The sequence below is a fragment of the Phyllobates terribilis genome, unplaced genomic scaffold (assembly GCF_046119375.1).
Source record: "Phyllobates terribilis strain yellow unplaced genomic scaffold, ASM4611937v1 Scaffold_1__5_contigs__length_1240528914, whole genome shotgun sequence".
Taxonomy (NCBI): Eukaryota; Metazoa; Chordata; class Amphibia; order Anura; family Dendrobatidae; genus Phyllobates; species Phyllobates terribilis.
In genome coordinates this window covers 359,888,552-359,916,547 of record NW_027362761.1, presented here as the reverse complement: position 1 = coordinate 359,916,547, position 27,996 = coordinate 359,888,552, and the positions used below count along the sequence as shown (strand labels likewise).

Below are 27,996 nucleotides of genomic sequence, written 5' to 3'. Positions count from 1 at the left end.
CCCGCTGCGAGTCCCGGCAGGCAGGATAGTGCGCATGCGCGGTCTGCCTGTGCTCGGCCGTATGTGAGAGAAAAGAAAGCTACAAGTAACCGGCGGCGGCTCTCCTCCGCTCCCCCTCCCTGAGCACCGCTGCAGTCATGTCGGGACGTTCGGTCAGAGCCGAGACACGGAGCAGAGCTAAAGATGATATCAAACGGGTTATGGCCGCCATCGAAAAAGTACGGAAATGGTAAGAAAAAGGACAACAAAGGAGAGAAATGGAGGGAGGTGGCGGCAGCGGCGGCGTGACTGGAGAGCGGTGCTGAGGGGAGCCCTGCGCCTCCTGGAAGCCCCCGATACCTCACAGGCACCACAGGAGCGGAGCTCCCGCCAAAGCCGGCAGCCATGTCAGCTCCGAGAGCCGGCAGAGGGAGGCTGCTGCTGCCGTGTGGCGCCGGTGCTGCCGCCTCCCCGCTGACTGCGGAGCGGCCTCCCATTTATATCTGATCAGGGATCGCAGATTTCGTTTAAATTTAGCGCTTTGGCCCCGAGGCTCGGAGCTCCCTCCTCCCCGTCCTCTTGTGCGGAGGAAAGATGGGGCTGGAGAGGAAGTGCGGCTGCACGGCCGAGCTCACCCCGGGGCGTGCGGGAGGCGGCGGGCCCGGGCTCCTCTGTGCTCCCGCTCGCACGTGTGCCGGGCAGGCGGCGGTGCGGACAGTCACCCCGGCGATCGCCGATTGCATCACCCCAGCCGTCTTTGTCTGCAATCACACGGCGATCTGAGCCCGAAGTGGGCGAAATTCTCGGAGGTTTTCACGGGCCGGATGAGCGATCTGTGCGGCCCCTCCATCAGCAGCACAAAAAGTTTCATCCGAGGTGTTTTCATCTGCTATTTATTGTGAAATAGACACCTCGGTCAGACACACGGGAGCCAATGGGAAGCCGCCGTCTTATTGTGGGATGACCTTATTGGACAGTCATTTAAATGGCCGTGAAGTTTCTATATGATTAGGAGCCCTGAGATCTGTGGTGGAGGTGCAATGTGCGACCCTTACAGTAGCGAGGGGTGTGTAGGGGGGGAGAGGACAGATTGGCCCTTGCCGAGACCTCCAGAAAGGACAAATCATCACCTGATACCTATACAAAACAATAAAGTGAGCTCCCTGGGCAGAAGAGCTAACTATCTAAACAAACTCTTAAAGGTGCACTTACACTGGTCAACCTCAGGCCAGTACCTAGCATCGATCAACTATATTCAAGTCTCTCCAAGTTCGTTTATGCAGGTCAGTAATGGGGACAGACTGATCCCACTGCCCCATATACAGTATCATGTTATCCAAAGTTTTTACAGAATGATGTGCTGCCAATAACGGAGTTTTATTCATGCATAGTAATCATTGCTCAACAAAAAAGCTTTTTTGCTGCTGATTGACGGCATGTTTACACCGACAGATAATCAGGAAAGAGCATTACTACAAACAGTCACGAATGTATGGCTCATCTATGAGGGCCATGAGACTGTTCTCAAATCTGCAGATGTTTATAACTGAGGCCATGACCCAATGTGCCCAACCAATCGCATTCTCTTACCATAGCTTCCAACAGGGTTTTCTTTTGAAATGAAAGAACTCTTTAAATCTGATAGAATTTCCAATGTAGGGTCCAACGTAAATATGAGCAGAGCCTAAAGGTGCGTTTACAATAAAACAGTATTGTGAAAAAGAGTTCTTAAAGGGAACTTGTCATGTCCCCAAATGCTACTAACCTTCTGTATATAGGCTTAATCTACGGGTCAATAGCCTTCCAGTGCTACCTGGCCCCCTTACTGAAAGTGCAACTACCATGAGAAAATAAACTATTTTCTCCCTGGAGCCGCCGGCTTCCAGTCATGAACGTGTGCCGGTGTGTCTTCAGTCACCCTCAGTACATAGTGATTGGCATAGTAAGCACACGTCTGCACTTACATTCACAGCCCGCTCTGCAGTGCATCTGTGCTGAGCGAGCTGTCAATCAAGGTGGCAGGGTGTGCTTACTTCCAGTGCTGTGAGCGGTGACTGTGTCACCCCAGCACACCTCTATGACTGAAAGCTGGCGGATTCTGGGAGGAATGAAGTTAATTTCCTCCCAGAAGCCGTGCTTTCAGTTAGGCGGTGATGCAACACTGGAACACTATTAACCTGCAGATTGACGCTATATCTGCAGGTTAATGGCATTTGTGGACATGACAGATTTTTTCTTAGAATTCTCTTTTCCCGATAATCTTTCAGTATAAACAGGCTGGCGATCATCTGATGAAGAAGCAAAACTTTCACAAGTCGGGTAAAGTGATCTTTTGTGCTGCACAAAGATTGTTCTTGGCATTGCATCCTGTGTAAACAGGACTTGCACTGCTGAGAACAATGGCCCCTATGCGCACTGAGCAATCCTTACAGGTCGCTCAGTGTGCATCGTTCTCGCAATCTACATGTGTAACCAGGCTATTAAATAATGGCTGACCTGTAAATATTTACCGATCGCCTGTCGTTTAGTGCCACCAGCTGGTCTTTGTAAACTGACTGTAAGGGAGCTAAATGCCGACCATGGCATCATCACATTTTGCTACTGCTACATTGCAGCATAATGCAAGCTAATGTGGTTGCATTGCGGTACTCAAATTCTTACCACTTCCACATGCATGATACAAAATAAAACGCCAATAATTGATTTTAAATGTTTGTAACTTGCTTATTGTGGATGTTAGATGTCAGAAAAAAAGATTCTGGCGTCCTGATGTCACAGGGGTCTAATAATCTCAAGAGGCGCCCAGGATGCTGGACAAGGAAGTTCGCACTGCCTTAGTCTTGTGCCATGAAGTACCAAAGTGGACAATGGACCAGGGTATTGCAAATCCTTTTTTTTATCTGTAGTGATGGCACCACCTTGCTAATTGCTTTGTGAACCCCCGCCCCATTACCTTGCATTATGCTGCAATGTGGCAGAGGCCTAGCATGATCTTTGGCTTTGTGACACATAATGCGGCCAAGGTAGCCTTGTAGCACACTTGGGCTCTGTTAAACCTGTATGTTGGAGCATCCATTGCAGGATTGCTCAGATTTGACCATTTCTTTTTTCAGTAAAGTGCTTATAAGATTTATAGAAAAGAGCTTATAAACACCGCTCATGTTCTCAATTTGCATCAGATAGTCAGAAAACTGAGTGAACATACCCTTAAGCCTGCACGCCCATGATCAGGAACAGCAGGGTTTTGGACGCTGCATCCAAAAGTTGTGTTCTACATTACAAGCACAGTGGGTGGGATTTATAGAAATCCCATGCCCACTGTGCTTCTATTTAACCCTGTGTAAACTCACCCACATGCGGATGACACATGCGGTTTTAACTGCGTGATTAGAACTCAGCGTTTTGGACGCAGCGAAAATGCGCTGCATCCAAAATGCTGCTATTCCTGATCGTGGGCACATAGCCTAAGAGTATTTCTGGAAAAAACATTCATCCCTAAAGAATTATTTTCAAGTTGTCTTTTGAGCAGCACACAGCTTTCCAGTTTTTCACTTCCTGTTTTTTGGGGGGCGGGCACAACTTTTTGAGTGACAGTTCTGGTGAGCAGCAGAGCTCAATTATTAGTAGAACTATAAAGTTCAGCACAGGTTCTGCTGTAACAGATTTAGCTAACTGTGGTTTGTTCTGAGTCTACTCTGCTAGATCTATTGTTACACATAGTGATAGCCGGGCATTTAAACAAGCACAGGGCTCTGGGCAGTCAGGACAGTGAGATCCCTGATGCTGAATGCTGGGGATTGTGATTCTTCATGATTGATAAGAACAGCTTGTCAGGCGTTGAGAGGGAAGGAGGTGAGCAGCTAACTGCTCTATAGAGATTAGTGGTCTGGAGAGAGGTGGCTGGTATGTTATTGGTAGGAATTTACCCCACTCCTGGAGTGTAATTACTGTACATACTCGGCCAGGATCTGGGCTGGCACTAGTTGTCAAACTCCAGGTGTACAGTATGAAAGGTATAAGCTCTCATTACAAAAGAATTATAGCAGATAGAAAAAGCAAGTCAAACTTTCTTATTTTATGCTAACTAATGCCATTTAATAACATTTAATCCGTTTAATGACTATGATATACATTTTCATCATAGGTTACTAAGGGCTGTATGAAGCCGGCTCAGGAGCTGAGCCTGCTTCATACCAGGCAGATGACATCTGTGTTCTATATCCAGCATCTGCATGCAACTGGAGCTTTCTCCGATCCCTGCAGTGTAGCCATTTAAATGGTGCTTTCAATTTAATTTAGATTAAGTCGTTGCCGATGCCACCGTTAAAAATAAATTGCAAAAACTAAAGATATTTGGTATTGTCATGTCCCAAAACGTTTGTGCTATCAAACTATAAAATTATTTGAATGCCAAAAATAAAGTAAATTCTCTCAAATTGTCTTTTTATTTTGTAACCAAACTTAAATAAATATATATATATATATATATATATATATATATATATATATATATATATACAGTACAGACCAAAAGTTTGGACACACCTTCTCATTTAAAGATTTTTCTGTATTTTCATGACTATGAAAATTGTACTTTCCCACTGAAGGCATCAAAACTATGAATTAACACATGTGAAATTATATACTTAACAAAAAAGTGTGAAACAACTGAAAATATGTCTTATATTCTAGGTTCTTCAAAGTAGCCACCTTTTGCTTTAATGACTGCTTTGCACACTCTTGGCATTCTCTTGATGAGCTTCAAGAGGTAGTCACCGGAAATGGTTTTCACTTCACAGGTGTGCCCTGTCAGGTTTAATAAGTGGGATTTCTTGCCTTATAAATGGGGTTGGGACCATCAGTTGTGTTATGCAGAAGTCAGGTGGATACACAGCTAATAGTCCTACTGAATAGACTGTTAGCTGCTTTTTACTTGCCATAATACAAATTCTAAGTAAAGAAAAACGAGTGGCCATCATTACTTTAAGAAATGAAGGTCAGTCAGTGCGAAAAATTGGGAAAACTTTGAAAGTGTCCCCAAGTGCAGTTGCAAAAACCATCAAGCGCTACAAAGAAACTGGCTCACATGAGGACCGCCCCAGGAAAGGAAGACCAAGAACTTATCCTTCTGATAAATATATCCTTCTATATATATCAGTACAGACCAAAAGTTTGGACACACCTTCTCATTTAAAGATTTTTCTGTATTTTCATGACTTTGAAAATTGTACATTCACACTGAAGGCATCAAAGCTATGAATTAACACGTGTAATTATATACTTAACAAAAAAGTGTGAAACAACTGAAAATATGTCTTATAGTCTAGCTTCTTCAAAGTAGCCACCTTTTGCTTTGATGACTGCTTTGCACACTCTTGGCATTCTCTTGATGAGCTTCAAGAGGTAGTCACCGGAAATGGTCTTCCAACAATCTTAAAGGAGTTCCCAGAGATGCTTAGCACTTGTTGGCCCTTTTTCCTTCACTCTGCTATCCAGCTCACCCCAAACCATCTCGATTGGGTTCTGGTCTGGTGACTGTGGAGGCCAGGTCATCTGGCGTAGCACCCCATCACTCTCCTTCTTGGTCAAATAGCCCTTACACAGCCTGGAGGTGTGTTTGGGGTCATTGTCCTGTTGAAAAATAAATGATGGTCCAACTAAACGCAAAACTGATGGAATAGCATGCCGCTGCAAGATGCTGTGGTAGCCATGCTGGTTCAGTATGCCTTCAATTTTGAATAAATCCCCAACAGTGTCACCAGCAAATCACCCCCACACCATCACACCTCCTCCTCCATGCTTCACGGTGGGAACCAGGCATGTAGAGTCCATCCGTTCACCTTTTCTGCGTCGCACAAAGACATGGTGGTTGGAACCAAAGATCTCAAATTTGGACTCATCAGACCAAAGCACATTTTTCCACTGGTCTAATGTCCATTCCTTGTGTTCTTTAGCCCAAACAAGTCTCTTCTGCTTGTTGCCTGTCCTTAGCAGTGGTTTCCTAGCAGCTATTTTACCATGACGGCCTGCTGCACAAAGTCTCCTCTTAACAGATGTGTCTGCTGCTAGAACTCTGTGTGGCATTGACCTGGTCTCTAATCTGAGCGGCTGTTAACCTGCGATTTCTGAGGCTTGTGACTCGGATAAACTTATCCTCAGAAGGATAAGTTCTTGGTCTTCCTTGATGGTCCCAACCTCATTTATAAGGCAAGAAATCCCACTTACTAAACCTGACAGGGCACACCTGTGAAGTGAAAACCATTTCCGGTGACTACCTCTTGAAGCTCATCAAGAGAAAGCCAAGAGTGCAAAGCAGTCATCAAAGCAAATGGTGGCTACTTTGAAGAACCTAGAATATAAGACATATTTTCAGTTGTTTCACACTTTTTTGTTAAGTATATAATTCCACATGTGTTAATTCATAGTTTTGATGCCTTCAGTGTGAATGTACAATTTTCATAGTCATGAAAATACAGAAAAATCTTTACATGAGAAGGTGTGTCCAAACTTTTGGTCTGTGTGTATATATATATGTATGTATGTATGTATGTATGTGTGTATATATATATATATATATATATATATATATATATATATATATATATATATATATATATATATATATATATATATATATATATATATATATATATATATATGTATGTATATGTGTGTGCACAAAAATGGTATTCAAGTATCAGCTGAGCACGCCAAAAAGAAAAAACAAGCCCTCACCTTATTCCATCAATTAAAAAAATAGTTATGGGTCTCAAAAAATGACAGCACAAACAAAAACATTTTTTCCCAACAAATTTCAGAATTTTTGGGCCACACTACTGTTCACCATTTTCTTACAGGAGATCAGGGGCACTGAGGTAAGAAGTGGCTGCTCACACTGCTGTCCACCCTGTCTATCTGATCCAAAACTGAAGAGACCAAGGGTGGTGAGGTAATAAGAGGCTTCTCACATGGTTATCAACCATTTTTCTGAATGCTGAAAGTCTACTGTGACCTGGTGGTAACCTATAACACTTACTGTTTAACTATCTCCAGGTCACAGAAGCCATTCCACATTCAGAAAGATGGTGGACAGCAGTGCGAGCGGCCTCTTCTTACCTCAGCACACCTGGCATCTCCTGTATTAGATCAGAAAGACAGGGTGGACAACAGCAGGAGCAGCAGCTTCTTCTAACCTCAGCACCCTGGTATCTCCAGTATTAGATCAGAAAGACAGGGTGAACAGCAGTGTGAGCAGCCTCTTCTTACCACGGTATCTCCAGTATTTGATCAGGTGGACATCAGTGTGAGCAGCCTCTTCTTACCTCAGTACCCCTGGTATCTCCAGTATTAGATCAGGTGGACAGCAGTGTGACTGGCATCATATCATGCACAGTGCAGGAAAGACTAAGTGCAACACAAAGAGATGAAGAGAAGGGGGGGGTGAGCACTGGTCTGTCACCACTCTAAACGAACGACAACAAGGGAGACAAACACAGGGGGAAGAAACTTAGCTTGAGCCAACTTCAGAGAGATTTCACCAAACGTCCTCCAAAACACCAGAGAGGAAGTAAGCCGACTGCAATTGCTCCAAGCCTTCACAAGGGAACATGTGAATATCACCGACCCCAACCTACAGCAAACTGAAAGTATTTAAACACCCAGGCCAGGGTGTCAATCAGAGCAGGAGGGTCCTAAAGTAAGACTGATTTAAGGAGGCATCTGTAATGCCAAACGAATTGATCTTCTTCAGCCAGTTGCAGAGCGACTGTCTGTCCCATCTAACACACCCGTGACACATCTTCTTGTTACCTCAGCACCCCTGCATCTCAAGTATTAGATCACCTTTCACCATTTGCGGTTTTATAGCATTGCATGGGCTTAGTGCAGCATAAGACCACTTTCACATATCAGTAGTTTTAAGCCATTACCAGGAGTGGTATTTCTATAGATCTCACTCTTGATTTTGATTTATAAATACCGAAGTAATATACTGCCGTGTGAAAGGGGCCTCCGGCATGCATACATGCATGTGGCACAAGTGGGTTGTGAAACTGGTGAACATCCAGCAGAAAAAATACGAACTACTCTTTATTAGGCTGCGTGCCCACGATGCATTTTTCATGCGTTTCCACTGCGGAATTTCCGCAGCGGAAACGCATCAAAAACGCATGGTAATCCGCACCCCATGGTCCCCAATGGCATTCCGCAATGTTAATGCACATGCTGCGGATTTTTCCGCAGCGTTTCTGCAGCGCTCATAAATCCGCAGCATGTTCATTAATTTTGCGGAAGCGCAGCGGAATGGCCGCCATTGACTTGCATTGAGACGCACATAATCCATGTCTGTACATTTGTACAAGCGGATTATATGCGATTCAATGTGCGGATGGTACCCAGTTCTGGAGGAGAGAAGACTCTCATCCAGACCTGGGTACCATTGTACCTGTGAAAAAAAGAATAAAATAATAAAAAAGTTTATATTCACCTGTCCGGCGGCCCCTGCAGCGCTTCTCCTTCCAGGACCTGAGATGACGTCGCGGTCATGTGACCACAGGCTGTCTCGCGAGATGCCGGCAACCCGGAAGAAGCCAGGACGAGCGCTGCAGCACACGCGGCGGCTTCGGAGGTAAGTATAGCTTTATTTTTTTATTTTTACGGTCACAGTATATAAATCCATGCCTTTTGCATGGATTTATATAGTGTGACCTAGTTGTCAAGCACTTTCCAAGTGATGCTATCGCCTGGAAAGTGCTTGTCAGTCCGCATGCGGAAACACATGCGTTAACGCATGTGAATCCGCATGTATTCTGCAGGAAAAACGCATGTACAATCTGCATGCGTTTTTTCTGCCAGGGAGATGCAGAAATTTTCTGCTTCATTTCTGCATCGTGGGCATATAGCCTAAAGGGCTGTGGTTTGTGGCTTTCTTGGTTTTCTCATCATTGTAAAATTGCAAAGTGCATGTAAAAACAAGCACCTTCATAATTAAATCACAAATTAATCTGGATTATGTGACTTTACTCTTAAACAAAACGAAAAAGTTTAAGATAAAAAACGAGCATTTTTTGTCAAAAATTCGTTAACCCAGGTTCGACATTTTGAAGAATTTAGCACACAAAACTGCAATGAATACCACAACACAAAAAAGCCACTTGAAAAAAACAAACAAAATGGAATGATGAATCTTGGTTCATGAGTCCAACTACAGTGCCTACAAGTAGTATTCAACCCCCTGCAGATTTAGCTGGTTGACACATGCGGAATTAACTTGGCATTGTGACATTTGTACTGTAGATCAGCCTGGAAGTGGGAAATGCACTGCAGCAAATATTGTTTTTGTTTTGTTTGTTTGTTTTTTTTAAAAACGTTAAAAGTTAATTCAGAGTGTCATTTATTATTCAACCCCTCAAACCACAAGAATTCTGTTTGGTCCCCCTAAAGTATTAAGAAGTAATTCAGGCACCAAGAATAATGAGCTTCACATGTGTGGATTAAAGATCTCTTTTGCCAGCCTTTTCTGACTATTTAAGACCCTCCCCAAACTTGTGAACAGCACTCAGACATGGTCAACATGGGAAAGATAAAGGAGCATTCCAAGGCCATCAGAGACAAGATCGTGGAGGGTCACAAGGCTGGCAAGGGGTACAAAACCCTTTCCAAGGAGTTGGGCCTACCTGTCTCCACTGTTGGGAGCATCATTCGTAAGTGGAAGGCTTATGGAACTACTGTTAGCCTTCCACGGCCAGGATAGCCTTTGAAAGTGTCCTCCCGTGCCGAGGCCAGGCTTGTCCGAAGAGTCAAGGCTAACCCAAGGACAACAAGGAAGGAGCTCCGGGAATATCTCATGGCAGTGGGGACATTGGTTTCAGTCAATACCATAAGTAACGTACTCCACCGCAATGGTCTCCGTTCCAGACGAGCCCGTAAGGTACCTTTACTTTCAAAGCGTCATGTCAAGGCTCGTCTACAGTTTGCTCATGATCACTTGGAGGACTCTGAGACAGACTGGTTCAAGGTTCTATGGTCTGATGAGACCAAGATCGAGATCTTTGGTGCCAACCACACACGTGACGTTTGGAGACTGGATGGCACTGCATACGACCCAAAGAATACCATCCCTGCAGTCAAGCATGGTGGTGGCAGCATCATGCTGTGGGGCTGTTTCTCAGCCAAGGGGCCTGGCCATCTGGTCCGCATCCATGTGAAGATGGATAGCACGGCCTACCTGGAGATTTTGGCCAAGAACCTCCGCTCCTCCATCAAGGATCTTAAGATGGGTCCTAATTTCATCTTCCAACAAGACAACGACCCAAAACACACAGCCAAGAAAACCAAGGCCTGGTTCAAGAGGGAAAAAGTCAAGGTGTTGGAGTGGCCTAGTCAGTCTCCTGACCTTAACCCAATTGAAAACTTGTGGAAGGAGCTCAAGAATAAAGTCCACATGAGACACCCAAAGAACCTAGATAACTTGGAGAAGATCTGCATGGAGGAGTGGGCCAAGATAACTCCACAGACCTGTGCCGGCCTGATCAGGTCTTATAAAAGACGATTATTAGCTGTAATTGCAAACAAGGGTTATTCCACAAAATATTAAACATAGGGGTTGTATAATAATTGACCCACACTTTTATGTTTAAAATTTACTAAAATTCAACTGAGCAACATAACTTTTTGGTTTGTAAGATTTATGCTTCTGTTCATAAAACCTACTCTCGTTTGCAGTTTGAAGGCTCTAACTTATTTGCATCTTATCAAACCAGCTAAATCTGCAGGGGGTTGAATACTACTTGTAGGCACTGTATATACTACCAGAGCTTATCAGGCCTGTATATTAAAGGGAATTTGTCAGTAGGTTTTTGCTACCTCATCTGATAGCAGCATAATGTAGGGAAAGAGACCCTGACTCCAGCAATGTATCATTTAGTTTACTGGATGCAGCAGTTGTGATACAATCCAAGTTTTTAGATGTAGCAGAGCTTAGAAAGCTGCACGCGTTCACACCTGTGATTCACAGTTTACTTTGTACATTGTATAGTGTCAGTAAGCTGCTAATCAGTGCTGGCAGCTTGGCTGGTCCAATATTCACACAGGCAGCTACTCCAGCAGTGATTTCCTGCTAATAAGCACTCGTATTGAAACGTCACAGTGTCTAATAAGCAACACATCGCTGGAAACCATGTCTCAGCCCCTACCTCATGCTGCCCTCAGATTAAAGAGCAAAAACATACTGACAGATTCTATGTAACCCTTTCCGACATGTGCCGGACATGTACGGCTCATGTCGTATCTCTCCCTTTGGAGCAGTCTCCGGCGCTGAGCTCGCTCCTTTCCGGGGACATGACAGCTGATCTGTACAGCTGTCATGTGCCCCTAACAGCCACGGGTGGAATCATCCACCTGCGGTTGTTAACATGTTAAATGCCGCTGTCAGTCTTCGACAGCGGCATTTAACATGGTCGCGGCGGAAGGACGTCACTAATCCTGCCCATGTCACATGATCACAGGTTGCCAATGGGTTGGCATGACAACCCGGGGTCTGCAGGAGACCCCTGTGGTTGTCATTGCCAGGATGCTATGAGCGCTGCCCATCGGTTGGCGCTCATAGCAAATGAGCAATTCTGCTACACACAGGTGATCTGATCATCGTCTGTGTGTAGCACAAGCGATCAGATAATCACAGCTTCTAGTCTTTCATGGAGACTATTGAAGCATGTGAAAAGTAAAAAAAAATGTTTTTAAACATTAAAAAAATCGAAGTCTAAATCACCCCCCTTTCACACCATTCAAAATAAAACAATAAGAAAAATCAAATATACACATATTTGGTATTGCCGCATTCAGAATCGCCTGATCTATCAATATATAAAAAGAATTAATCGGATCGGTAAACGGCGTAATGAGAGAAAAAATCAAAATGCCAGAATTGCGTTTTTTTGGTCGCCGCAACATTGCAATAAAATGCAATCACGGTCAATCAAAACTTTGTAGCTACCCCAATATCGTATCAATAAAAACATCAGCTCAGCGCGCAAAAAATAAGCCCTCACCCAGATCCAGAAAAATGGAGACGATGCGGGTCTCGGAAAATGGCGCCATATCTTTTTTTTTTTTTTTTTTTTTTTTTTTAACAAACTTGATTTTTTTCACCACTTAAATAAAAAAGAACCTATACATGTTTGGTATCTACGAACTCTTAATGACCTGGAGAATCATAATGGCAGGTCAGTTTTACCATATAGTGAACGTGAGAAAGAAAAATAAAAATGTGGAATTGCACTTTTTTTGCAATTTCATCGCACTTCGAATTTTGTTCCCATTTTCCAGTACACGATATGGTAAAACCAATGGATTTGTTCAAAAGTGCAACTCGTCCCGCAAAAAATAAGCCCTAACATGTTGACCAAAAAATAAAAAAGTTATGGATCTGGAAAGAAGGGGAGCAAAAAACTGTCTCTCTCTGTCTCTCTCTGTCTCTCTCTGTCTCTCTCTGTCTCTCTCTGTCTCTCTCTGTCTCTCTCTGTCTCATATAGCGATTGTGACATGTAAGTGCTCCAGCATTGTCTGATCAAAACCATCTGTTTAGTATTCTATGCAGTTCATGTAGATCCTCTTTGAACATTTTCTAAAATGTCATGGTCCAATGACAAATACTCTTCACAATATAGTTTTGCTCTGCTACACAGTAGTATACCTCCAGGTTTCTGAGCCCTGTGGTAAAATCTGTTAGGGTACGTGCACACGATCAGTAATTGCCGCGGATTGTACTACGAACCTGCGTTGCGTGCAAACCGCAGCAGCCAGTTGTTACATCATAGTGGATGGGATTTCAAGAAATCCCATGCCCACTATGCATCTCCGTGCACCTGAGGCTCACCCGCGGGCATGGACATGTGGCTCGTCTTTACAGACCACAGCATGGCAATTTCGCTAGTCTCCGCAAGAGAAATTATATAAATGCTATGTATAGGATGCGGTGAATCCGCATGGTTCAATGAACACACCTGTAGATTCACCTGCGTGCAGAACTTTGGACGCGGCATAAAGTATCCTGCATTCAAAGCGCTGCCAATACCGACCGTGTGCACATACCCTAATGGGGTCCCCCAAAGTATGGTGCTACCATTAGCGCATGTTATATGTGGCACGTAACATCTCTCAGGCTCCTAGGTCTATCCTTATAATAGTGCCACCAGTCTGTACACAATTTCTAATACTTCAATCCTAAATTTTCTTTGGTAAAGTGCATCTGGATTGGAATGAAGTTCCCAAACTCTGCTGAAGGATCTGGAGTATATAAACAATGTGAGGCGTTTTATAGTAGGATCTAATGGATCCATCACTGTGATATAATCTGCGGTCTGTAGTTAGTGGAGGACGTGTGCAAGAACTTTGAAAAGGAACCTGCCTCTATCATAAAAGCTAATGCAGTGGATGACGCTCATGAACACCACAATGATTGGCTATTTCTGGTGCATAAGGCAAACATACAATGCAAACTCTGTGTGAAAGAGGCCTAAGTAAACAGCTCCTGCCATCATCCCTTTTACTAACCCTAGAACGAGTGTCTGATTGGAGTCCGTTACAATGAATAAACCCTCAGTAACTAATCCTGTTACATTGTATATGAGAGCTCCTTGTTGCATTAAAGGGGTTGTCTTTTGATAAGTCTGCAGTCATTTTGAGATTCCTGAATCCTTAGTGTGTTTTCACCACATGCTGTCAGGATTCTCCGGTGTTGAGTCCTAGATCTGGCGGTCATGTTAGCACAAGTATGCGATCTGCATATATGTGGTCACGTGCTGACTAAACGCGCTCAGCCTCTCTCAACACTATTCAATTGAGCAAGACTAAGCATGACTTGTCGGAATGTGGTCGGGAGTACACAAATCGCATACTTGCGTTCACATGACCGCTTCTCTGCCTCAACACCAGAGAATCCTGACCGTGTTAAAGTGTGCTGTGCATGGTGTCAGGATTCAGAAGTCTGCAGTCACATAGTGACTGTAGACTTCTCAAAAGACTGGACAACCCCTTTAATGGGTAATTCAGCACTGGGCAACCTTGGCTTAATCATTTCAGGGCGCCAATTAAAATAAAAATAATTGATATCCCCCTCCTGTGGCGGAGCTGTTTCCCGGTGTCACCGTTGTTTACAGGGGTTGACAAGACATTACTGTGTCATGTGCCAACTGCATCAAATAAGCTGCTCATCAATATCCCTCTGACGAAATAGTAAAGGCTGCAGGCGACGAGTGGCGGCTCACTGGCTGCAGGCGACGAGTGGCGGCTCACTGGCTGCAGGCGACGAGTGGCGGCTCACTGGCTGCAGGCGACGAGTGGCGGCTCACTGGCTGCAGGCGACGAGTGGCGGCTCACTGGCTGCAGGCGACGAGTGGCGGCTCACTGGCTGCAGGCGACGAGTGGCGGCTCACTGGCTGCAGGCGACGAGTGGCGGCTCACTGGCTGCAGGCGACGAGTGGCGGCTCACTGGCTGCAGGCGACGAGTGGCGGCTCACTGGCTGCAGGCGACGAGTGGCGGCTCACTGGCTGCAGGCGGCATGTGACAATAACAGCGGAGCCAACAACAGGGAACCTCTCCGCTGCAGGAGGGGAATATGGATTGTGTTGATTTTAATGGGCCCAGAAATGATTAAGCTAGGGTTTTCAAGTATTGGACAACCCCCTTTTAAGAAGCCACAGATTATATTATTTTCTCTTGTATTTTTAGGGAGAAGAAATGGGTGACTGTTGGAGATACCTCACTTAGGATTTACAAATGGGTGCCGGTTGCTGAGCCGAAAGGGGATGATGTAAGCTTTTATTAGTTTGTTCATTTTTTCAATTTCTTAATTGAGGACTTAGACACAACCCTACATGAAAGGTTCACTTTTTTTTTCTTTTTTTTTACACTGACTTCTGTGCAGTCTAAATTTGCATATTTATACGAGGCGGCAGCATTATATCTAGAAACAAAAAGTTGTGTTTATTTGTAAGTGGGAATTGGTTACAGAGTTTGCACACATATTTTAGGACATTTTTAAATGTGTAACCTGGTAATGAACTGTCCCCTCTATAAGATTGAATGGGTAAAATCAACCTACCCATAAGCGCTGGTGAAAATGGGGCACTTTCCATCTCACCAGTTGGCCTCCAAAAACTAGTCATCCTTCCTTCCATACACTCATTGGTTTGTCAGGGCAACTGTAAATATCCAGAAAAATGGGGTCATTGCTCTCCATAGTGGTTTTCTACAAGTGCAAGCCTTAGTTTTTAACAATAGCTTACTGAAGATCAACCATTGTTTCCTGAATGTGTACACCTCTTGGTCATACTCTGCTCATACGAAATGAACTGTTCAGCGCTTCAGAGACACTTACTATCAAATTACTTTTCAACTATGGTAAAAAATCATTTTGCCCGACCTTTATATCTCTATCCGGAAGAAAATGATTTTTGCTTATTCAGCAGATGAGGAATAACTTCCCATTCTTGGGTTGAGGGGGGACTGACTACTGGTATCCTGTCCCGAGAATCGGGCTCTGCAGAGCCCGTCTGAATGGAAGGGTAGGTCGAGCATGCTCACCTCTGCTCCATTCATTCTCTATGGGACTGTTGGACATAGCTAAGCACTAGAAGTAAGGAAAGATTAAAGCCTGCTCGCCTTTAACCATAAGAAATGCAGTGCCTCATTGTGAGACTGACCAGCCTGATATTCACACACTAAAAAAAATGGCTGCTGCCATACAGAAAATAATCTTGTCTTGGTTGCTCTCTGAAGACATGAAAAAGAAATGTATAAAGTGACATAAAGGTAAAAAATAAATAAGTATTTACTTAAAAAAAAAAAGATTGTGAATGTTCTTCTGCAGTATGTCTATTAGTCTCCCTGTGGGGGCACGGATATATTTAATAAAAGTCAATAGCGCTGGAAATCTACATCCAGTCAATTTATTTCTGTACATTTCTTTCCCTTCAGATTGATTTGAAAGTGACAGATGAGAATTCGGGACTTCTGAGGCGACCAAAACCTTGTGGAAAAGTCAGATTCTGTCTTTTCTACTATTGTTTGATTTCAATGTTGCAGGACGTGGGTTCATTACTAACACACAAGCATGATGATTTATACGCTACGTTAACACTAACCATGTTAGAATTGCTGATTTTTAATGATGAAAGCTCAAATGCTAGTAAAAAAAAAGAAAGACACCAATTTGGTGTCTCAGCGGCTCAGTCTGCAGAGGACCTAGAAATAAACTGCCCGATGTTTTATGTCTAGGCTTCAGGTTGCATTATGTGATTTTCAGTATGACATATACGTGGGTCATGTAGATCTAAGTTAGTCATGGGTATGGAAACATCTGCTTTTTGTCACTAGAGGCAGAAATAAAGAAAACTTAATGTAAATGTCTAGATAATGGCTAAATTGTCATGTGTTCAATTGAAATTAGACATTTTTAGTATTTCAGCTTTCATCACCGTTTTATTTAGAGATATTTCATTAAGGGGATTCTAGACTTTAATCAAAAGTTGCCCGGTAGGTAGCAGTCAGGAGAGTTGCCACTTTTAGCACTGTTGTAGCATGTAATCCCGGGATCAAATACAACCAAGGGTAACACCTGCAGAGATAAAATTGTGTATATTGTATATTTCCCTGCATATGTTGGGTCTTAGTTTCCTTCCACACTTCAAAAACATGGTGGTGGGTTAATTGGCTTTCTATAAAATTGTCTGTGGCTGGTGTAAATGGAGACATCCCCTGTAAAGCTTTGCTGAAAAAGATGGTGTTGTATAAGCAGAAATCAATATTTACCGTTTCTGATACTGTTTTTTTTTTTTTTTTTTAAGAAACATTTCTTCTCTTCAATATATGCCTGACATTAGCACCAAACCTTTCAGCCTCTGAAGCCATGTAATAGTTTCACGGTTGTTAAATGTTGACAGGTATTGAAAAGTGGCAACAGTCTTGTTTATTACCTTTGGGGCATCTTTTTATTTAAGTGCTGAATTTTTTTCTAGTTAGGATCTAACTTACATATTGTATAGTGAATACTCGCCATATTACATTTACGTTATAAGACAGAGGATTGCTGTAGCAGGAAAATCGTATCCAAATGCACTGGAATTTTTATTTCTCATGGGAATTAATTTGCACATTTTAAAGTGGTTTTATACTGTTAGCTTATCCTTCGGATATGCCACTAATATCAGATCGCTGAGGGTCTGACAATTGGGCACCCCCACCAATTATCTGTTTTGGGCTCTGGCAGCAGCCGTATGTAATCAGTGTGTGGAGTGGAATACCACTCTGCTCTATACATTGTTTACTGGTTGTTGCTGAGAGATGCAGCTCAGCTCCTGGCTCCTAGCTAATGGGTGGAGGTGCCGGATGACGGACTCCCACCAATCTGGTATTGATGACCTAGCATAAGCATAGGCCATCAGTATGAAAGTAGTGTACAGCCCTTTTAAAGGGAATCTGTCAGCCCCTGGGACATATCAGACCGCTAATATGGGCATACAGGTTATAGAAATGTAAATCTATACTTACTGTATGACCCATATTAGCTGTCTTATGGCTGTGAAATTGCTTTTTATAAAATCCTTTTTCCTAGGCTTGGCATCCGGGGAATGCCAAGAAATGCCCGCCTATATGTTTAATTTAAATATCCCCCCTCCCCTGCACGTCTATGGCTGCACATCCTGTGCATGCGCAATGCGCCTATAACATACGGTGTTTTGATTTTTTTTTTTTTTCTCCCTGCTCTAGTTCTCAGGCGCCGGGAGTCACTGTGACTTCCGCTCCAGTGACCTCCGGCGTGCTCAACAATAAGGTTTGGTCCCCACTTCCTCCCGGATAGGGGGATGCCGGGAGGAAGTGGGGACCAAAACCTCAATGTTGCGCACGCCGGAGGTCACTGGAGTGGAAGTCCCAGTGACTCCTGGCGCACTAGAGCAGATCAGTAAAATTAGGCAGGGAGAAAAAAAAGTGCCTTATGCTATAGGCGCATTGCGCATGTGCGGGATGTGCAGCCCTGTGACATGCAGGGGAGGGGGGGGATATTTAAATTAAGCATATAGGCGGGCATTTCTTGGCGCCCTCCGGACGCCAAGCCTTAAAAAAAAGGATTTTATAAAAAGAAATTTCACAGCCACAAGACCGCTAAAATGTAAGCCCGCAAGGGCAGGGTCCTCTTTCCTCCGTACCATTCTATCATTGTTAGTTTGTTTACTGTAAGTGATATCTGTATTTGTTATGTAACCCTTTCTTATGTACAGCGCCATGGAATCAATGTTCCTATATAAATTATTATTAATAATAATAATAATATGGGACTTACAGGTAAGTATAGATTTTATATTTCTATAACCTATATGCCCATATTAGCAGTCTGATAGGTCACAGGGGGTAACAGATTCCCTCTAAGCATGCATTGGGGCCTTATAGTCTTATTGCTAATTTTTCCAATTTTATGGAGAAGGGAAAACAAATTTGCAACCGCATCTGCAGGTAATGTAGTGTTGTAAATTGTGCAGCAAATTGCCTCAAGATCCTAAATAAAAATCAGATTTTTAAACACTTTTTTTTTTATGTTTAGGGTTTCTTTTGCTCTGCTTCTGCAGAAACGAACTTGAAAAATTTTGGGTGGATTTGCTTCAGAAAGACTCCACAGTTAATCGGACGAGTCATGTGTAGACTTGCCCTTAGGACAATGAATTGTTATTTACTGCTAGGAATTATGAATGATGTATTTGATAGTTTCTTCAGTAAAAGAATATTTTACTGTATTTTCAATGTCCATTTACTATTTTCTTATTTATTCTGTTCTTGTCCATAGAAGGGCTAGATGCCTAGTGTAAAGACTGCATGCTTACTATACTAATCTACACTTGTATATGATTTGTGTACATGGGGACTCTATTTCTGGATAGTTTCTATTAAATTCTGTAAGATTTACCTCTTAACTTTTGAATGTCCGCACTTTGCCGTTTGAGATATGTTGATGATTGTCAGATGTTAATTTTTTTTTTAAAATATTGTGGTATTGTTTTTGTTTTTTTCTTTTTGTGTTTCCTTTTTACTTTCCAATTCAGAAGACTAAGAATAAAAAGAAAACAAAAGATGAGAAATGTGGTTCTGAACTGACTACCCCAGAAAATAGCTCTTCCCCAGGGATGATGGACATGCATGGTAGGTATAGAGGTATAAATACGATCATTTAGGCACTCCTCACATTAGCATCATGGCTTCTATTCTTAACAGAGCCATGTTGGACGTGTTTTCTAATGGATCCCACTTACTGTATAATAGGGACCATCAGCTATACGTGTTGTCTAGCCTCAAAACTTCAGTGTGAACCTTAGATCTCTATCAGTGTATTTATAAAAAAAAGTGTGTGTGTTTATAACCACTGCCCTGGTAGATGAGTAAATACATTTTGAACTTGTAGATTTTTCTACTTTGATCTGAAGCTCTAGAGCAAGTACAGGTTGGTTACTAAGGATGTGCTATCTGACAACCCAGTTTGAAAGATTTGCATACCAACCAAATGTCTGAAAGGGAATCTCACCAAGTTTTTGCTACACCTCTGAGAGCAGCATAATGTAGGGGGAGAGACCCTGATTCCAGCGATATATTACTTGCTTTACTTCTTCTTTGTCCTCCTGGGCTGATCATTCATTTTTAAGTTCTCAATTCCCGGGTAAAATCTGTATTCATTGAAGATAGAATCTTATCAATAGCAACTGTCATCTCCTATGTAGAAGGGAGGGAGGAGCTACAGGCAGAGCCCCTCCCTCCCCCTTCCAGCCTTCATAGAATCTCATCAGTAGCAACTCATGTCTGTCTGCTATTAAAAGTATGATCCTTTTTCATGCTGAATTAAAGCTATATAACCTGATGACCTAACTGCATTTTTGCATTGGTTTGTGTATGTATTTGTTCTATGTAAATTGTCTTTTCTAGCATGCAAAATATCATAATAATCGATGCATTCCTACCTTTCAGATGATAATAGCAACCAGAGTTCAATAGCCGATGCATCACCAATAAAACAGGAGAACAGCAGCAATTGTAGCCCTGCCCCTGACAACCTAAACACACAGGTTGACAGTACTGAGATAAAGTCTGAGGAAGGCCACTCTAACACCAGTGAACACCAGGACTCTGAAGGTAATACTGTCCACGGTGCCTGCCTATTGTTCACACCCACCGATCAGGCATTGATGACCTATCCAGGATGGGTCATCAGTGTTAAAGTAGAGGACAACCACTTTAATATGTATACCAATAAAGTCTGTGAACTCCTTTTACCGGACAGACAAGGAGAGATCTATGTATAAAAACGTAAAAAGTTTATTGAAAAATTAATCCAAAATATACATAAAGACATGACATAGAAGAAGGAATACCTCAAGGGACGATTAACATTCCTGAATATAAATATAAACCCTGCTATATTGGGCTAAAAATGTATGATTACATATGGGTATGGGCAATTAGTACTATGCCTGCGCAAAAAAACGTTAACCCATTCTATCCATATGATAAAAAATGCCCTATTATATGGTATTGCAAATAACCTTCAATATAAATTCGACTGTATTAAGCTAAAAGTACATAACTAAGTGTAGGTATGGAAATGTAATACTGTACTTGTGAATAAATATAAACCCATTCACCTATGTTGTTAAGATGGCTCTATTATTTGGTATAACAACCAGCCGACTCTATACACAACACTTTTCTATAGAATTACATCAGTAAAGTGGATGGTGTTACCTGAGGAGTGTGTCTCCGTGGAGCAGATTGCAGATATCAGGTATGTTGTACCCTGCTACCCCAATGCGCGTTTCGCCACCTTTGCTTCTTCCTGGTAACACCATCCACTTACTGATGTAATTCTATAGATAAGGGTTGTGTGTACAGCCAAAGAAACTTGGTGCAACAGTTAAAACATGTCATGATTATTTCCCTGCGAAATGGGAAGATGTCCAGCTCTACCATCGGTTCAGAACTGACAGCAACCAGTGGGATCCAGATATCTCCATCTACTGTTCGGAGAAGTCTGGCCAGAAGTGGTCTTTATAGAAAAATTGCGACCAAAAAAGCCATACCTTGAACATGGAATCAAGGCTGAGTGACTCACCTATGCATGAAAACATAAGGACTGTGGTGCAGAAAAATGGCAGCAGGTGCTCTGGAATGAGTCAAAATGTGAAATATTTGGCTGTAACAGAAGGCAGTTTTTGTCAACAGGCTGGAGAATAGTGCAGTAATGAGTATCTTCAAGCAACAGTAACGCATGCTGAAGGCTCCTTGCAAGTTTGGGGCTGAATTTCAGCAAATGGAGTTGGGGATTTGGTCAGGATTAATGGTGTCAACGCTGATTAAATATAGGCATATACTTGTTCTTAATGCAATACTATCAGGAAGGTGTCTGATTGGCTCCTAATTTATTGATTGCTGATCTTTGATTGTTGTTCTTGCTGACAGATTCCTTTTTAATAAACTTTAATTACTCTTCGATGGATCCCATAAAACTACAACATATCCTTCAGAGGCAATCTGCTGCTAAAAAAAAACAAAAAAAAACTTGTGTGAAATGCATTGATAAAAAAACAGCTTGAACATGAAGTTCCTAAATAAGTCGTCATTAATCGGGTTGTTTTGGAATAATTTTATTGTTGCATCGGCTTGTGAATCTTGTAATATTACTGTGTTTGATATTTATATCACTGTAAGCCAGACAAAAAAAAAACAGAATCGGGCAGTGATGGAGATGCATCAATGCACTTGGGGAGGGTGAGTTTTGGCGGAGTTATTATCAACATGCTTTAGCTTATGCCGCAAAAGAAGTTACCGTAATCCCAGACAACCCCTTTTGGGTATTAAAATCATTTTGTAGGAAAAATAGTTGTACCTGCCTAATAAACCTTTTATTTATAGAATGATCATTCTTCATTAACTTTTTTTTCTTTTTACCAATTTAGTTACTTCAGGGCAAAATTCTCAGTCATCAGTTGAAAGCTCACTAAATAATTCAGATAAAACGGAAACGCAGAGCTCTGCTGATAAAGAGATTGTTACAGAGACCTCCAAAAATTCTCAGGTAATGACCGTTGATGCGCTGACTGGATGAATGTACGGTTTCTGAGAGGCACTGATCTAAACTTGGATCTATGAGAAAAGACCTTTTACTTTGGCTCAAATATTTGGGCACAAGTTTTACACATTGGCTAGAAATGTGGGTATTTAGAAAATATATTCTGGAGCATGGCTTATAGTGCTATAAAGTACAGTAGGACTGTATAAGGGCACAGACTTGGATAATTTGGGATAATGCACCCTATCTTTTTTAATTTTTATATTTTTAAGAACTCAGCTTTGCGCTTTATTACTCATGAAAATTGACAACTGGTATAATTTCCCTTGTCAATGAGGTATGGGTAAAAAAAAAAAAAGTTTAACCAGTACAGAACTAATCCATTTTTCCCCGTTCCTTGCCAGACACCTTTTTGCAGTTTCACTGTTAACGGCCATAATAAAAAAAAATTCCTTTTGGGTATTCAATTTAGTTTTTTGCCTCATATTTTTCCCGATACATAGTTTAATTTTTGTCATTGTTTCATTTTATTTATTTTTTTTTCAAATTTGAATTTTTTACTGATTTTATGTATAAGCAGAAAAAAAGTATACAGATAACAAAATAATGTTAACTGTGTAGACCGATAGTTAAAGGAGGACTCTATAACTAACGATGTAGTAATGACGAGAGTAGTGATTAAACAGCCTATGATGAGTTTATCACAAATAATTGAATAGTGCAAGTCCATGAGTCGCCTCACCTCTGAGGCGGAAAGGCTGGAGAAAACTTTAACAAAGGAAAGGCAGCAAAGAGGAAAAGGAATTTAAGAAGAGACGAATAAATAGGAAAGAAAAGGAGACGAACAGAAAAAAATATATATATGTATGGAGCAGAAAAGAGGAGGGGAACAAGGCGGACTGGAGAAGAAAGTACTATTGAAAAGCTGAGGTGACTGCTTACAGTGGAATTATTTTATCTTAAGATGGACTTATAAAGAAGAGAGGATAGGAATTCCTTTTTTTCCATTTATTTCACATAGTACCCACCAAAAGGGCTTAAAAGTCCTGTGTGGGGGTGGCATTTTAATGTATAATAATACATTCTTTTATATTGCTGATTTTCTCTGTTACTGGTGTTGGTATATGAGCCCCAGTTGCATGCCATTTTGTGCACTGCTGCAGTACAGGAAGTCTTATTGTAGCCATAACCCAAGGGTTCGTCTTCATGTATTGACCAGTGGCAACAACCGTCGATCGGTAGACTTTTTAACCAGTTGCCCAGTCCTTTAATAGCCTGTTTTTACAAGGCAGATCAAAGTAAACTATGCTCACTTAGCGATCCATGACAGACCACTCATTGCGCATGGGCTGCCATTTTTCTTGACAGTATGAGTCCTGTTTACACGGACAATACACCGCCGAGAATGATGATCTTTTGCTGCGTGCAAAAGACCATTTCACCTGATAAATGAGCCTTTTGCTTGTTCATCGGTTGATAGGCAACTCGTTTCACAGATTATCATGGAACGAGCTTTCTTAAATAAGCACTCGTACGAACCCTCCCCCCCTAAACCTGTAGTGTGTTAATATACTCGCCTTTTGCTGTCTTCTCCAGTGTACAACACCGTTCCGCTCATCGTCTGAGTAGCGGCAATTCAGACTTTTCTGATCATACTGCGCTCTATGTGACCTTACAATGTAAGCCTATGGAGCATCAGAACGAGACTTGCATTGTTAAAGAGCCATCTGGCTCACACAGAGCATAGTATGATCCATAGAGTCTGAATTGCTGTCACGTCAGAAGAGGTCCAGATCGGCACTGGATACAGAAGACTGCGATAGTGAAGTTTATTTACACACTGATATAACATACACAGGTTTAGGGAGGAAAGATGTTAATGGAATGGCTTCGTTAAGAACGCTCGTGCATGATGATCTTTCAGTGTACATACTCCCTAACTCTTGTCTCTGATTTTCCTTCTCATACAGGATTCTGATGATGGTGCCCCTCCTTGTAAAAAGGCTAAAGGTGACAGTTCGCAACAGAACACTGAAGCTATGTAGACTATCCAACACGGTTTCTCTTTATTTTATTTGGGGTCTGTTTACTGTAAGGTACATTGGTTATTGCAACAATAGGACAACCTTACTTAAAACACATCTTTATCTCCTTGATGAGAATAGGACTCTACTTTTTCAACCTACAAAGCAAAAATCTGACACTGCCTGGATAAGAGGCCAGGACATGAGAAAAGTGAAATACTTCTGTGAGGAATCAGAATACCAATGACAGTCTTTTGAAGTGGTTGATGTGAACACTCAGGAGGGTCTACGCACTGTTTTCTGTAGTCATTTTTACATTTGTGTTGCTGCTGTATATATATTTTTCCATTTTGCTATTTAACATGTAAAATATTTAAAGATGGTACCCGTTCAGTTTTACGCCACCATGTACATTTACTTTCTGGTTTTGTTTTTGTGCCTTTTTTTGGACCTATTTTGTTTACTGTTTAACTGAACTGTGTGAAAGTGGATACATCTATTAGACAAAGACTAACAAACTCTAAGCCATTTTCACATGTGGATTGATCATTTCCTATTGTGTTTTCTCTATTAGAATGCCTTCAGCTTTTCTAAACTGTTCATTCCAGCATCTTCATCTTCTGACTTCTATCCCCATTGATATTGTAGCACACGTATTGTCATGATTTTTTTTTTTTTTTAACATCGGTATCTGCTTTCTGTATTTCAGGCAGCTAAACCTACTTTTAGAATATTGCTCTAGAGCACATTTAATTACTTTTTAGTTTACTATAACTATTTTTTAACTTTTTTTTTTTTCTTTTTAAATATTCTTCCAAGATCAAGTGTTTAGTCAAAGCCGTATTTGTATTTTTATGTAATCTGCTACATGTTTTAACTTCTATTGGTCATAAAAATATGGCATTTCTTCACATTTAAATAATTGTTATAGAAAAAGCGAATGCTAGGCACTAGAGCAGACTAGTTTGGGTGAATAACATAATATTTATTTCTCTAGATGCTACGTGACGCAGTAAGTGTTCTGTTGCCATTCCATGAACTGTAGCACTGCTCTTTTATTGGATAAAAGTGCATATGTTTTGTACAGACATTGGTCAATCTGGACAATATACTTGTCTTTTTAAATCGCAGTTTGGATAAAGTGCAGTCATCCTCAGTGATTGCTAGAGCTCTCGAATAATGTGTATAACTTAAGATATGCCGACAGACAGTGAAAGCTTAACTTACTGTGTGGATTGATATTTTATGCTGCCAATCACTTTTTAGCCAATAAACAATTTAATGAAAAACTTTCTTGATCTTGAAAATTCAGATTTTGTTTTTGGTTCTCATGTTATTAAATGGGGTATTTTTTATGTGACTCCTTAGCTGCTGAGGGATATTTGATGTATGCATTGATCAGATATGTTTCTCTCTGTTCTGTGTTCCATAAGTGAAAATGGCTTCATAAAATGATATAAGCTGACACTTCCCATCACCACCGCGAAGGCTTGATATATGCCAATTCTGTCTCACCTAGACTTTCGCAATTGGAATAACCATTGGAATAATATGTTTAATATTAACTCCCACTACATTCCCTGTATAAGAATCATGAATATGGCGATTGTGTGTTCCTCTTCATTCTTAAATTGACCACTGAATGCTATCTGACACTGTATTATCTTCCATAAAATGTAACTGTTAGATGTTGGAAATGAGACTGCCTGACTGCTGGTCGGCCCGAGATTGTTTTATCCTGCATAAACTGAAACATTCTGGAAACCTTGGTCTGGGTGGAGCATGGGTACTTTGTCCATCTTAGTTTATTATATCACTTTGCCTTTTTCTAATTCATTGGCCAGAACTTTTTTGCTGCAGAAACCTGTGGAGCTGTTGAGTTATGGTTATCATTGGTAATATACCTCAAAACTTTACAATAAAATGGACATTTTCTAATTACCATGAGTTGACTCACTGCAGTGGTTTTGCATCACTAGTGCTAAGTTGTTCGTGGCATTATACACATTTCAGAATGTACATTATTCACTATGCATGCCCACAGACAGTAATTTTTACACTTGAGCCAGCACAAAGGTGAATTGAGTGATTCTGCTCCTTCTTATATTTGCTGCAACAGGACCATAATGTGGATTATAGCATTGTTTTTTTCTACTTTACTGCATATAATTTGGGAAGGTGCACTGTGAAATACAATTGCTAATAATATTTGCATGTAGTCTTCAATGGTGTATTTATCCATGAAGTGAAGAAATATAAAATGCTTTTAAAGCACTGTTACCATGAAATCCACAGAAATGACTGTGGTTTTAAGGAATGTTAAATGCATTCTGAATTAAAGGTTTCAATCTTGCATATATTGTGTCTAAAGTAAAATAAGACAAGGAGGGGGAACCATGTTTAGCTAATTGCTTTCTCTTTGTACACCACTCAATTAAAGTACTTTATAATTGTTGATCTCCATTTCAACGGATGGGAACTAGTTAGTCATAATCAATCATTAAACTGTCTCATGAACTATGAAAGGTCTTACAGGAGTTCTCCAACAGTGGGATAAAATGGCCCCTCTCCTATTTATGTGGCAGAAAGGGCTGCAGTCTGAGGAAACACAGCCCATGAGACCTGTGTCTCAACCGAAAGAGGAGCTTTATCGTAAGCCCATGTACCTCTGTGAGCCGAGGAGAAGGGCTGCAGTATCAAAAGAAATAAATCTGCTCTGCTGAGTGTGCAAGGAGGAAGGCTAGGGCATTCTTTGTACTCAGTCAGCCGAGAAGATTTATTTCTTCTGATATCACAGCCCTTCACCAGCCTGGTCGGGGTGTGTGTGTGCTTACGATATAGCACTTCTATCAGTTGACACAGGTCTCGGGAGCTGTGTTTTTTCTGACACGTAACTAGGATGGGCTTCCGTTAGAATTACGTGTCTGATGCTATTTTATTATATTCTTGGAGAACCTCTTTAAAAAGCCTGCACCAATTATATAAGTTGTCCCTTTTTGATTGGATAAGGCATAACTTTATTGATGGGACCCTCACCAATCTCAAGAATGGGCCTGGGGAGCCCTGTCTGGATGGAGCTGAGGTTGAATATGTTTATCTTTCCTCTAATTCATTTTCTATGGAATTACAAGAAATTAGTAGTTTTCTTGGCAATTTCTGCTCATCGCTCAATGAATGAATTGTATGAGTATGCTCGACTTCGACTTCATTCAGATGGGGCTCTCCAGGCCCTTTTTTGGGATGAATGGGGGTCTCAGTGGCTGGACTTAGAATTTGTACAGCCCCTTTTAACATGTTGACTAATCAATAAAACTATCAGTTCTGTTAAAAATAAAATCCTAAAATGAATTATGTACAATTTTCTGTATTTGGGGCAATCATTAAGTTCTTTGTAATTCATAACCAAGTGAGAGAGGTTGTGTATAATATGTAAGCAGGCAGGCCTGCAGAAATCACATGCGGTTTTATTTTTTCCCATTTAATCTAAAACTGGAGAATAAAAATAAGACTGGCTGGATAATTATTAATTGGCGGTTGTATGTTTAAAGTAGTGTGCATTTGATTCTTAAAGCTATCAACGTCATAAAGATGGAATGAACCTCTTTTTGGTAAAAACCTCTCTTGAATGGTCGATCTTTCTATATTTTTATTACCATTGAGCATCTCTTCTAATAACTGGGTCTTATGATCTGTTTTTACACAAGTACAACATAAATGTCTGTGACCACTGGCATCAGTAGGCTTCTCACAAATGCATCATGTTCTGAACATTTTAACTGGTTGAACTTCTAACTGTAACACTGTCTCTTTTCCTCTATATTTATTTCATTGGTAGTTATGGGTTTGTACAATGTACAACAATTTCTTTTAAAATAAATTGGTTACAGAAA

At 41.3% G+C, this 27,996-nt stretch overlaps 1 protein-coding gene across 4 annotated transcripts; it reads left to right on the top strand.

Moving 5' to 3' along the window:
* Positions 1-27,996, top strand: BCL7A (BAF chromatin remodeling complex subunit BCL7A). 4 transcript variants are annotated; one of them, XM_073676261.1, is made up of 7 exons: positions 1-229; positions 14,708-14,789; positions 15,956-16,018; positions 19,075-19,168; positions 19,985-20,149; positions 21,970-22,088; positions 24,053-27,996. In XM_073676261.1, the coding sequence occupies exons 1-7, from the start codon at positions 138-140 to the stop codon at positions 24,125-24,127; spliced, it is 690 nt and encodes a 229-aa protein (XP_073532362.1). In that variant the 5' UTR covers positions 1-137; the 3' UTR covers positions 24,128-27,996. The 4 variants fall into 4 exon arrangements, with proteins under 4 accessions (XP_073532362.1, XP_073532360.1, XP_073532364.1 ...); XM_073676259.1 differs by having other exon boundaries at positions 19,072-19,168; XM_073676263.1 differs by lacking the exon at positions 15,956-16,018.

Bases quoted from the DNA above. Each gene is read 5' to 3' on its own strand.
- BCL7A (XM_073676259.1), top strand. From the start codon at position 138: ATGTCGGGACGTTCGGTCAGAGCCGAGACACGGAGCAGAGCTAAAGAT. The intron at 14,790-15,955 runs GTAAGCTTTTAT...CTTTCCCTTCAG, and splicing joins CTGAGCCGAAAGGGGATGAT to ATTGATTTGAAAGTGACAGA. The intron at 16,019-19,071 runs GTCAGATTCTGT...TTTCCAATTCAG, and splicing joins GACCAAAACCTTGTGGAAAA to AAGACTAAGAATAAAAAGAA.